The sequence below is a fragment of the Oryza sativa genome, chromosome 3, assembly GCF_034140825.1.
Source record: "Oryza sativa Japonica Group chromosome 3, ASM3414082v1".
Lineage (NCBI taxonomy): Eukaryota > Viridiplantae > Streptophyta > Magnoliopsida > Poales > Poaceae > Oryza > Oryza sativa.
Genome location: NC_089037.1, coordinates 14,753,585 through 14,766,928, shown reverse-complemented (window position 1 = coordinate 14,766,928; position 13,344 = coordinate 14,753,585). Strand labels below are relative to the sequence as shown.

Genomic DNA, 13,344 nt, shown 5'->3' with positions numbered 1-13,344 from the left:
TCGGTGTTGTCGTTTATCAGTCTAACTCTAATCGAATCGACGTACTATACCTTGCTGCTGCAGTGCTGCTTCGGCCCATCAAACTGATGACAGCCCATGCAAGCCCCAAGTCCCCCCACACTGGTTCGTACAATATACTACGAGATTTGCAACCTAATTAAGCTAACTATAGCGGTTTTTCCTCCCGGTGCCAATGGACTACGACGATCGGGAACGGCGGCGCGGGAGAAGGGCCCCCGGGGAGGCGCTGCCGGACGACCTGGTCGAGGAGATCCTCCTCCGCCTGCCGGCGCCGTCGATCGGGCGGTGCCGCGCCGTGTGCAAGGCCTGGCTCTCCCGCACCTCTCAGCCGGATTTCCTCCGCGCCCACGCCGCCCGTTCCTGCACGGCCACCGTCACCGCCGCGGCCACCGTGGAAACTAGAACGACGGCTCCCCGCGGAAGGTCGTGCACCACCGTCTGCGTCAGACAGCTTGGCCGCAAATGCTCGGGGGCGGTGGCTTCCCTCGCCGTGTCGTTCGTCTCGGCGTCGGAGCCGGGGCGATCCATGACAGTCGTCATCGGCTTTTGGGACGGCATCCTGTGCGCAGCGCACATACTGTTTGGCCCCGGAAGAGGCGTTGAGCGGTACGTGCTCTGCAACCCACTCACCGAGGCCTGCACCATCGTGCCGGCTCCGTCGACCGACGGCTTCCTCGTCGGCGGTTACGCCCACCCGACCACGTCGCGCTTCCACATCATGCACGCCAACTTCTTCACAACGATGGAGACCTTTTGGATCCTGCGGCTCGGGGAGAACAGCGTGTGGCGCGAGGTCCGCCGCCCTGCCCTCGCGACGATGAGGGTCTGTATTAAGTTCCTACATGCTCCGCCTGTCAGACTGCACGGCTGTCTTCACTGGCTGGCCTCGTCGGCCTCATCGGCACAGTTTCTCGTGGCCGTCTTCAACATGGAACGGGAGGAATTCCGGCTGATGGAGGCCCCCGGGGGGCAAGGAGTGCGCTTCGGCTCGCACTCGCACACGATGATGGGAATGCACATCACCCATTGCCACGGCAAGCTGTGCGCCCTCGCCGACGAGCCGGGCGCCAACGCGTTGGGGATGTGGGTGCTCGACGACTACTCCGACCCAACAAGCTGGCGGCTTCAGCGGAAGATCGACTACTACTACTCGTGCGGCGCCGGCGGCGCCGGTGCTGCTCTCGACGACGACCCACACGCCGCCGCCGCTCAAACTTTTCGTGCCCGCTTCTCGACAGCCGATGTGGTGGAGGTTCTGCCCAATGGTGTCGATGACGATGACGAGGGCGAGGAGATCCTGCTCCAGCTTGGTGACGAGGAGGTCGTGTACAATGTTGGGCGCGCGGCGTGGCGCAGGTGGGGGATATTGCCGCTGACTACACGCCGCCTGATGATGCATAGGCAGTGCATATTGCCGCGCGAGGTGAGCTTCGGTGACGCGTCTCAGGTTCCTTGGGAGGACATCGGCGGCCACTGTTTCTACCGCATATACTAGGGGGAAGTTTTTACTAGTATCATGCATGTAATTTAAATAGTTATATAAAAAATTTATAAAACTTGATAACATAGACTATGATAATATAAGATAAGTACTATGTAAACATGTAAGTCTAATAAATTCAATCGACATATGAACATATCTGTACAGGTACTATTCACTGTCTGATTTTATTATTTTTGTTTCTCTTGTTGTAGATCAAAATTAGTACTGCATGTTTGTGTATAGACTTATATAATCATAATCGATGTTACTAATTTTTTTTTAATTTTTTCTATAACTATTTAAGTCGCATGCGAATGTTGGGTGCCATGGCACCTAGGTGAACCATGGGTGTAGAAAATCCTTATCACATATACTAGTACTAGTTGGGCGGGCGTGCTGTATTTTAACCCTAGTCCTAAGATGGCCTTGTGTGTCTAATCAATTAGTTTTGTTGAAAAAATTTTTTTGAGAGAGATTTGTTTGAAATTATTTGACTTTTTTTACGAGATTTGCTTCAAACTACCTAATACATGTACATGATTTTATCCTTCAAAAACAATATTTTAGACTCAAAGGTGGATTAATCCTTCGAAAACAACCTAAAAAGCTCATGCATGCACTGGTGGAGAAACCATCTTTCGTCGGTCGGCCGATTTCCACAGTAGTCCCGGATGCAATAAAAACCGGGGCTAAAGATGTTCTTTAGTCCCGGTTCAAAAGGGTAACGGGCATATTTGATCTTTAGTCCCGGGTTGTGTTACCAACCGGGACTAAAGATGATCTTTAGTCCCGGTTCGAATGCTGTCAGGGTCTGTCAGGCCCTCCCGGTATCTTTAGTCCCGGTTGATAACACCAACCGGGACTAAAGATGTTAACTTTAGTCCCGGTTGGTAATACCAACCGGGACTAAAGATCCCGGTGATCTTTAGCCCCGGTTGGTGCTACCAACCGGGACTAAAGTCCCACCCCTATATATATGTCTTCTTCCTCCTCCAGCTGCCCGAGCAAGCTTCAAAATTTCTTCAAAAAAGAGGGGAGGTCATGCCAAAATTTCTATTGAATTTATTTTGGTGATTACATACAAATCGGAGGTGCCTAAAAGGTTTGCAACTTCATCCTCCAATGTTTTTTTTGTCATACTACATTTGCACCTATGTTTTGCACACTTTTTTTGTCTCCAAAATGTAGTTGTAAGTTGATGAGAGAGAAAATGTGTGTGGGGAAGAAAGAATATATAGAAATTTAGTTCATTTGCTAAATAAGGTTTTATAAAATAGTTGAGAAGGAAAACTCTAGTGAAAGTTAATCTTAAATAATAGAAAACAAACTAAAATGAAAATTAAAAGAAGTAAAACACATTAAAATTAGTTTATTACTTAACAAATAGTTTTTAAGAATTATTTGGTGTAATATTTTATGATTTTTGTATGAATAAAGATATCTTATAATTATTGTATGACTGTCATTATTGTAAGAATAATTATTTGTGTACGGTTTTTTTGACTCATATAGATGGATCGGCAATGGATGTACGCTGACCGGCGGTCCAAAGAGTTTATTGACGGCGTGCACTATTTTTTGAGAGTGGCCGAAGCTAACAGGAAAAGGGGTTTTATTTGTTGTCCATGCAATAAGTGTAAGAATCAGAAGGAGTATTCTGCATCCAGGACTATTCATTTCCACTTGTTTGAGTCGGGGTTCATGCCAAGCTATAATTGTTGGACATCCCACGGAGAGCAAGGTGTTGAAATGGAAGAAGATGAAGTGGAAGACGACAATATTCCGGACTTTGCTCAATTTGTTGGATTTGAAGGAAATCAAACGGGCGAGGAGGAAATAGCTGCTGATGGTAACGACGTTGCGGATGATCTTGGTCAAATGTTGCAGGACGCCAGGGAGGACTGCGAAAGTGAAAAGGAGGCCCATAAATTGGACAAGATGTTGGAGGACCACAGAACTTCGTTGTACCCAGGTTGCGAGCAGGGGCACAAAAAGTTGGATACCACTCTGGAGTTGTTGCAATGGAAGGCAAAAAATGGGGTTAGTGACAAGGCATTTGGCGATTTATTGAAACTCGTCAAGAACATTCTTCCGGGGGGAAACAAATTGCCCGAGACAACGTACGAGGCTAAGAAGATAGTCTGCCCGTTAGGACTGGAAGTTCATAAGATTCACGCATGTCCGAACGATTGTATCCTATATCGCGGTGAGGAGTACGAGAACCTAGAAGCATGCCCTGTTTGCAAAGCACTACGATACAAGATTAGACGGGACGATCCAGGAGAAGTTGACGGGCAGCTAACAAAGAAGAGAATTCCTGCTAAGGTGATGTGGTATTTCCCTATAATACCACGGCTAAGGCGTTTGTTCAGGAACAAGGGGAATGCTAGAATGTTGCGATGGCACGCTGAAGAGCGTCAACAGGACGGGATGCTGAGACACCCCGCCGATGGTTCGCAGTGGCGAAACATCGATAGAAAATTTAAAGAATTTGGAAAGGACGCACGAAACATACGGTTTGGTTTGAGTACGGATGGCATGAATCCTTTTGGAGAGATGAGCAGCGGCCATAGCACTTGGCCCGTTACGATGTGTATCTACAACCTCCCCCCCTGGCTATGCATGAAGAGGAAGTACATAATGATGCCGATTATTATTCAAGGCCCCAAGCAACCTGGTAACGACATCGACGTGTACCTAAGACCACTGGTCGAGGATCTTAAACAGTTGTGGAAGAAGGAAGGTGTCCCCGTGTGGGACGAGGACAAACAGGAGGAGTTTAACCTACGAGCGCTGCTGTTCGTAACCATCAACGATTGGCCTGCACTTAGCAACCTATCCGGACAGTCCAACAAGGGGTACAAGGCTTGCACTCACTGTATGGATGAAACAGAAAGTACGTATCTTAAGCACTGTAGGAAGGTTGTATACATGGGTCATCGTCGATTCCTTGCAGCAAACCACCCGGTACGGAAGAAAGGCAAGCACTTCGAACATAAGGCCGACCACCGTACGAAGCCTAAACATCGCAGCGGGAAAACAGTGTTTGCTATGGTTAAAGATCTTAAAGTAGTGTTCGGAAAGGGCCCTGGAAGCCAGCATATAGAGAGCGAAGATGGTCACGCGGCGATGTGGAAAAAGAACTCTATATTTTGGGAGTTACCATATTGGGAATTCTTGGACGTACGCCACGCAATCGACGTGATGCACCTCACTAAGAACCTTTGCGTAAACCTTCTTGGCTTCCTAGGTGTATACGGAAAGTCGAAAGATACACTGGAAGCACGTAATGATCTGAAGCATATGGAACAACGCGGCGACCTTCACCCGGAACCAAAGGAGAAAGGAAGCCATTACTTGAGTCCAGCCAGCTACACTCTTAGCAAGGCAGAGAAGGAAAGTATGTTTGAATGCTTGGAGAGCATAAAGGTACCGTCTGGATACTCCACGAATATCAAGCGAATAATAAGCACGAAGGAGAAGAAGTTCACAAACCTAAAGTCTCATGACTGTCACGTGTTGATGACACAACTGCTACCAGTTGTAATAAGGGGTATCCTTCCAGACAATGTCCGGGCAACAATAACAAAGCTATGTGCATTCATGAACGCAATTTCGCAGAAGGTCATCGATCCGGATAGATTAGATGCCCTTCAGAATGAAGTGGTGCAATGTCTCGTCAGTTTTGAGTTGATATTTCCACCTTCATTTTTCAATATAATGACACATCTGCTTTGTCACCTTGTGAAAGAGATCCGTATTCTCGGGCCTATGTACCTACACAACATGTTTCCTTTCGAGAGGTACATGGGCGTTCTGAAGAAGTATGTTCGTAACCGTGCTCGTCCAGAGGCAAGCATCGCCAAGGGTTATGGAACAGAGGAGGTCATCGAATTTTGCGTAGAATTTATCGAAGACCTTCGCCCAATCGGGGTACCGGAATCACGCCATGAAGGGAGACTACGGGGAAAGGGAACTCTCGGAAGGAAAGCAATTATGACGGTAGACAACAATTTATTCCGTAAAGCCCATTTCACTGTTCTGCAACACTCTTCATTGGTAGCTCCTTACATCGAGGAGCACTTGGCTCTAGTTCGCGCCAGGAACATCGGTAAGTCCGATGTATGGATTACACGGCATCACATTGATACTTTCCCCGCGTGGCTACGACAACATCTCATGGGTAACGAGTCGATCAACCAACAACTTGCCTTCCTGGCGAGGGGACCGTCTGGGTCGATCGCGACATTCCAGGGATATGAGATCAATGGGTACACATTCTACACGAGAGCCCAAGACATGAAGAGCACGAACCAAAACAGCGCTGTTCGTGTCGATGCCATGGGACACGATGGAACAACTGCCACGTATTACGGTGCCATCGAGGACATATGGGAACTTGACTATGGTCCTCTCAAGGTTCCTCTGTTCCGGTGCCAATGGGTTAGGTTGACTGGTGGAGGCGTAATGATTGATGACAGTGGGATGACAACTGTTGACCTTAACAAGGTTGGATACTCGGACGAACCTTTTGTCCTTGCCAATGATGTAACGCAAGTCTTTTTCGTGAAGGACATGTCTAGCAAAGGAAAGAAGGGCAGAGGGCCTGATGAGCCTAAGCGTCAAGTGGTTCTCCCAGGCAAAAGAAAAATCGTCGGAGTTGAGGACAAGACTGACGAGGATTACGATCAGTTGGATGGGCAACCCCCTTTCACGGTGACGATTGACCCTAGCATCCTCCTATCAAATGAAGACACCCCTTACTCACGCAGCGATCACAAGGAGGGAACAATAGTGAGGAGAAAGTACGTGCGGTCAACCGTCACCGCCGATGTAATGCCGTAATTATTGTGTACACGATGTAAACTATTTTGGATGTATTGATTATCCATATAAATCAATTGATGTATGGCATATGTTAATTACGCACGATTATTAGAGGTTTCAACAAGTTCAAATCATGTATATGCTAGTTATATGTGATACTTACAATTTTTAAAAGTTTTAAATCACACAGGTGGCAATTTCATATGTACGTTAATTAGAGTTTTTAACATTTAATTTACTAGCATTCATATGCTAATTATAATTGACTATTGTATTTTTAAAAGTTTTAAATCACGCAAGTGGCAATTTTATATGTTAATTAGAGTTTTTAACATTTAATTTACTATCATTCATATGCTAATTATAATTGACTGGAGAATTTTTAAAAGTATTAAATTTAATATATTTTTAAAACTATCATTCATATATTAGAGTTTTTCACAATTTAATTTACTATCTTTCATATGCTACTTATATATGACTATTCGAATTTTTAAAAGGTTTAAATCATGCATGTGGCATTTACATATGTTAATTAGAGTTTTTAGCATTTAATTTAATATAATTCCTACGCTAAGTATATATGATGATTACAATTTTTATTAATTTTAAATCATGCAGTATGTACATACATATCTTAATTAGAGTTTTTACCAATATAATAATATCATTCATATATATGCTAAGTATATATATATATATTGGAATTTTTATTAATTATAAGTCATATATTTGCTTATTACGATTTATCCACTTAATTTATTACAGACAAAAATAATTTTTCGAAGTAATTGTCATTAATCTTTAGTACTTTAAATAATGTTAATGCATTAACTTCTATTTTATAAACACATATGTAAGAGAAAATCATATGCAGTGCTATAATCTTTAGTCCCGGTTCTTAACCCTAACCGGGTTTAAAAAGAATTTCGAAATAGCGGGAAAAGATATTTACTCCCGGTTGTTAAGAACAACCGGGACTAAAGATATCTTTAGTCCCGGTTGTTCTCAACAACCGGGAGTAAATATCTTTTCTTTACTCCCGGTTGTTCTCAACAACCGGGACTAAAGATATCTTTAGTCCCGGTTGTTCTCAACAACCGGGAGTAAAGATCCGGGGGTATATATATTCCCGGTGCGCCCTCGTCTTCTTCACCAACACTTAGACGTTTTCGGCCGATCGATCTCTCTCGGCCTCTCTCCTTCGCCGCCACTGCCTAGGGCAAATCCCCGCGCCGACGCCGCCGTATCTCGCCGTCGTCTCGAGCTCGTCGTCCTCGCCGCCGCCTCCGCCTCCTCCGCTGCCGCCGCATCTCTGGGGTGAGAGCCGCCGCCGCCAGATCTCCCTTATCTCTCGATCTCTCCGATCTCAGCTCGATCTCTCTCCGTCTCTCTCCGTCGCCGCCGCCACGCCACGCTGCCGCCGCCACGGCCCCGCAACGCCACGCCGCCGCCGCCGCCGTCGCCACGCCACCGTCGCCACGCCGTCACCACGCCGCCGCCGTCGCCACGCCGCCGTCGCCACGCCGTCGCCACGCCGCCGCCGTCGCCACGCCGCCGCCGGCCCCACGCCGCCACCGTCGCCACGGCGCCAACCGCCGCCCCGATGCCGCCACGGCCCCGCAACGCCACGCCGCCGCCGCCGCCGTCGCCACGCCACCGTCGCCACGCCGTCACCACGCCGCCGCCGTCGCCCCGCCGCCGTCGCCACGCCGTCGCCACGCCGCCGCCGTCGCCACGCCGTCGCCACGCCGCCGCCGTCGCCACGGCGCCAACCGCCGCCCCGATGCCGCCACACCGCCATTAACGAACGAGAACGAGAACGATCGAACGAACGAGAAGCGAGAACGAACACGTCAACGTACGTTGCCGTGAGAACGTGAACGAGAACGAGAACGATCGAACGAACGAGAGCGAGAACGAACACGTCAATGTATGTTGCCGCGAGAACGTGAACGAGAACGAGAACGATCGAACGAACGTTAACGTGAAATGCAATATATATATATATATGTATATATATATATATATATATGTATATATATATATATATATATATGTATATATATATATATGTATATGTTACTTCGCATTTGACTATATACATCTTTTTGTATCTTGCAGAAAAGACGTGTTGTCGGAGTCGTCCGTCAAGCCTGAGTGGAAGAGCTAGCCCTAGAAGGAATTGGAGCAGGCAAGTGACGTAATAATATAAATGATTGTTATATTTGTAATGCAATTAATTAAGATTATTAGCCCTGTAATTAGACTTATCATATAAGATTGTGTAGTGTTCTAATATTATTTGAGTTTTAATATAAGATTACTTTATTTGTAATTAGACTTAGTATGTAATTATTGACTACGGAAGTGGTGCGACAAGTAGCAATTGACTATTGTAGTCTTAATTAGACTTAGCATATACGCACGAAACACTTAGCATACATGACTATTTTAGTCTTAGCATGTAATATTATTTGAATATATATATAAGATTACTTTATTTGTAATTAGACTTAGTATATAATTATTGACTACGGAAGTGGTGCGACAAGTAGCAATTGACTATTGTAGTCTTAATTACACTTAGCATATACGCACGAAACACTTAGCAGACATGACTATTTTAGTCTTAGCATGTAATATTATTTGAGTTTTAATATAAGATTACTTTATTTGAGATTAGACTTAGTATATAATTATTTACTACGGAAGTGGTGCGACAAGTAGCAATTGACTATTGTAGTCTTAATTACACTTAGCATATACGCACGAAACACTTAGCAGACATGACTATTTTAGTCTTAGCATGTAATATTATTTGAGTTTTAATATAAGATTACTTTATTTGAGATTAGACTTAGTATATAATTATTTACTACGGAAATGGTGCGACAAGTAGCAATTGACTATTGTTGTCTTAATTAGACTTAGCATATATGCACGAAACACTTAGCATACATGACTATTTTAGTCTTAGCATGTAATATTATTTGAGTTTTAATATAAGATTACTTTATTTGTAATTAGACTTAGTATATAATTATTTACTAGCTAGGGTTGTATAATATACGTCACCTAGACTTAGCTTATATCACGATTTGTAATTAGACTTAGCACGTAAGTTTGTGTAGGGTTCTAATGTACGACATTTACACTTAGCATACATGACTTAGATTGTTAAAACATAAATGTCTCGTGACTTAGCAGATGTTTCTTGTATCAACAGATGGCTGACCGCGATGAGGAACAGATATTGTACGATACAATCGCGGAGGGAAGCAGCCAGTACTGGAATGAAGAAGAGGGGAACGAGGATCCAAACCAGTACTTGAACGAGGAAGGGAACGTGGAGAGGGATGCGGAGGGGAACCAGCAGGGGCACGTGGAAAGGGATGTGGAGGGGAACCAGGAGGAGGAGGCTAGTGGTAGTCAACCCTCCGTTGGACAGAAGAGGGCACGCGGGCAACGAGGTGCAGCGAAGAAGCTTGAGGGTCGGCACATCATAACGGAAGTGGAAGAAGATGGACGTCCTAGTGCCCCGGCCGAAGCCGCCAAGAACTATGTACGTCACAGCGGTTGGGTTGTGCGGGATAACGTGCCTGTCAGTACGGTGTACTGGCGAAGAACAAGGGCACGAGGAGATCATGAGAGCTTTGTCCCAGATTCGGAGAAAGAGATGCTGTGGACCACAATGCTCGAGACATTCACCCTTCCTGCGGGTACAGAGGACAAAGTGAAAAGGTGGACTCTGAAGAAAATGGCAGAACAGTTTCAGAGCTTCAAGGGAGATCTGTACAAGAAGTATATACTGAAGGGGCAGACACCGAACTTCGACACATTCCCAAAGCTAAGGGATCACTGGGACGAGTTCGTTGCATATAAGACAGGTGAACAAGGGCAGGCGATGATGGAAAGAAACAAAGAAAATGCCGCCAAGAAGAAGTACCATCACCACTTGGGGTCAGGAGGCTATAGCGTCGCGATGCCGAAGTGGGAGGAGATGGAGGCTAGCTTGATTGAGAGGGGTATCGAACCGGCAACAGCCAATTGGCCGGAACGATCGAAGTTCTGGTACTATGCTCACGGTGGAACGCTCAACCCAGCTGATGGCTCACTGGTATTCGGCGTTCAGATACGAGAGGCTGCGCAACGACTAACAGATGCAGTGGAAGCCTCCTCTCAGGGCACGTTCCGACCCGACAGAGATAGGGACGAGCTGACACTCGCCCTGCAGACTCCAGAGCATCCAGGACGAACACGAGGGAAAGGGGTGATTCCTTGGAAGATTGGTTTCAAGGAGGACATCCACACGTACAGGAGTCGGATGAGGAGCAAGAGAGATACCGAGGCGAAGATTGCAGACCTAGAGTTCCGGGTATCGAGCTACGAACTCAACATGCAAGAGGAGGTGGCAAGGAAGGTTGATGAACGCATGGCCGCACATCGGTCCCATGATCCCCAGCCGACCATTCCTCCTGCAATGGTGAGCCCGTCAGGAAACCGTAGCAGCTGCGCCTCAACGGGGCAGGTAGGATCGCAGAGCATGGACGCCATGCAAACACAGGACGAATCGACCTGTCCCGTTGATGACATCACTCAGCGGACACCATGTGAGCTGCATATTCCTTTCAAGAACTTATCAATAAAGGTAAGATTTAGCCATTCCGCTAGTTCCTGCTTATATATGTTGATTACTAATAAATAATCTCTCACAACATGAAGGTGGCGTCGGGCATGGCCATCCCAACGGACCCTTCAGGTACTTACCACTGCAGGCCGATTCCAGCAGGATACTCGAAGGTTGAAGTTGAGTTGGTCGAAGGCGCGTACGAGGACCTCGAGCTGGATTACCCTGGAGGAGACGGTGAGACGCATCTACGAGACACAAGCCATGCCATTATTCTATGGCGCAGGCGGTACATCATCCTCCCTGGGCGACAAGCGGCGTCTCGTGCACCATCTCCTCCGGCTCCGCCATCTCCTCCTCATGATCCTGCACCGTCTCCTCCTCATGCTCCGCCAGCACCGTCTCCACCTCAGGCTCCAGCATCGACTCCTCCTCAGGATCCTGCACCGACTCCTCCTCGTGCTCCTACACCTACTCCCCCGCAAGCTCCTCTTCCGGCACCTTCAAAGTCAAGGGCCCCCCCAGCTGCACCGCCTGCCCACACAAGGGCAACGAAGAAGGCGAAAGTTGACGCCGACAAGAACAAGGACCCGGGGTACGATTGCACGCAAGAGGAGCTTGACGCTTACGTTGCATCAGAAGTCAAGAGACAATTCAAGCCTCGAAGTCCAGAAAAGAAGATTCCTATAGACCCCAGTGTCAGGAACTTCTTCAGGGGTATGTCTGCATCTGTCAAGGAGGCCATCAAGCTATCGGACTATGAGCGAACGCTGAAGAAAGCATCTTCTGGAAAGTCCAAACCAGTCCCTCAGCTTGGAGAGCAACCAAAACAGGAGATCGAGCCGTTGGTTACCGGTAAAGAAATGACGATAGAACAATTTATTACTGACACCGGTCTAACTACGGATCAATTGCTAGAGTCGCACCAATCGAAAAGGCGGAAGTGAAATACATGTACGAACTCGGTAAACCGCTTGTCAAGCCTGAGCTGCTGCAGTCCCTACCCACACAAATGTACAAATTCCATCAGCTGTACATGGAGATGAGCGCCGCCGGTAGAGAGATGATCGGAGCGAGGATCAGGGACACGGACTTCTTGCAAGGAGATGACATTCTCTGGATCAATTTCAAGGGAATCTACGAACTATACCAGCTGGACGCCCTCGACGTCTCTATTATGAGTTGCTGGATTTTGTAAGTATATCGTTCGGTTAGATTTCTTACTATACGTCTCCTTTAATAAATTAGGTCCTTGTATATAAGTAGACTATAGAAAATAATATACTCCCTTTTATCGTTGTAGAATGGAGATTCAAAGGGCCCGACGGCGGAGGGTTTTCGATACTGGATTCATCGACCCTCGGAGAGTAAACGTCGCATTGCTCGACCAATATCCACAAGAAACAGAGGACAATCTCGTCCATCTCCTGAAGGCGCAGCATTACAAGACGTTCATACTGTTGCCATACAACACAGAGTTAGTTTAATTTTACTGTCTTCCTACATACCAAATTTCATTCCCGTACGAACTTGCTAAGTGTTTCATATGTAATGCATCCCACGCACATTGCAGATTCCACTGGGTGCTTTTACTCTTCGACCTGGAGGCCTGCACCGTCAACGTATATGACTCAATGGATAAAAAAGAGTCTACGTTTGACAAGGTTTTCGAACTTATAGACAGGTACCGTCATAAGTTCCTTTGTTAATTAAGAAAATCTTGTTATGTTAATTGCTACTACGAATCATAGCTTTAAACTCCATGTAGGGCTTGGTATCGGTTCCGTCATTTGGTCCGCGGCAAATGGAGAGAAAGACTTAGGCGGAAGTTCAAATTTCCTGTGAGTACACATGCTCTATATTTATATTTCTCCGATTCAAATACATACAAGTGTATATTAATTAGATCTCTCGTTGTTTGTCATTTATTTGTAGTGCGCAAAGCAAAAGCAGGGAAATAACTTGTGCGGCTATTACGTGTGCGAGTATTGCCACTGCCTTGCAAACCAAATCATCACCACAAGAGAGCTCGATGTACGTACAAATAAATTCAAAATTTCATTACGTAGCGATTTCTTGTTTAATTACTAATCAATTTCATACATTCATATAGTTTATTCGCATGAGGGATAACCTGACCACACACAAGGAATTTATCACGGCGGTTCAAGAACAACTCATGGGATTCATCAACGAAGAAATCCTTAATCCCAAGGGTGAATTCTACTACGACGGAAACACAATTCACCGGTCCTTAGCTTCTGAGCTAGCAGCGAGTACTACTACGTCGAAATGATAGCTAGCTAGCTAGGACATATAATGGATTGTAATTAATACATGACTACATATGTTTCTATATGCATGTGTACACATTTTCTATAAT

At 46.2% G+C, this 13,344-nt stretch overlaps 2 protein-coding genes and 1 long non-coding RNA gene across 3 annotated transcripts; all 3 read left to right on the top strand.

The window, feature by feature from the left end:
* The first annotated feature begins 193 nt into the window (after positions 1-193).
* LOC107275560 (F-box protein At3g57580) lies at positions 194-1,516 on the top strand. The gene is given in 3 exon segments (XM_066308320.1): positions 194-814; positions 880-941; positions 943-1,516. Coding segments are annotated over 3 exon segments (1,257 nt in total).
* A 657-nt stretch (positions 1,517-2,173) lies between these two features.
* LOC136355575 (uncharacterized) lies at positions 2,174-6,507 on the top strand. Its single transcript, XM_066308304.1, has 2 exons — positions 2,174-2,606; positions 3,017-6,507. The coding sequence occupies exon 2, from the start codon at positions 3,017-3,019 to the stop codon at positions 6,347-6,349; it is 3,333 nt and encodes a 1,110-aa protein (XP_066164401.1). The 5' UTR covers positions 2,174-2,606; the 3' UTR covers positions 6,350-6,507.
* A 6,027-nt stretch (positions 6,508-12,534) lies between these two features.
* Positions 12,535-13,344, top strand: LOC136355557 (uncharacterized). Its single transcript, XR_010739826.1, has 4 exons — positions 12,535-12,645; positions 12,730-12,802; positions 12,897-12,995; positions 13,075-13,344. It is a non-coding gene; the product is annotated as an uncharacterized lncRNA (long non-coding RNA).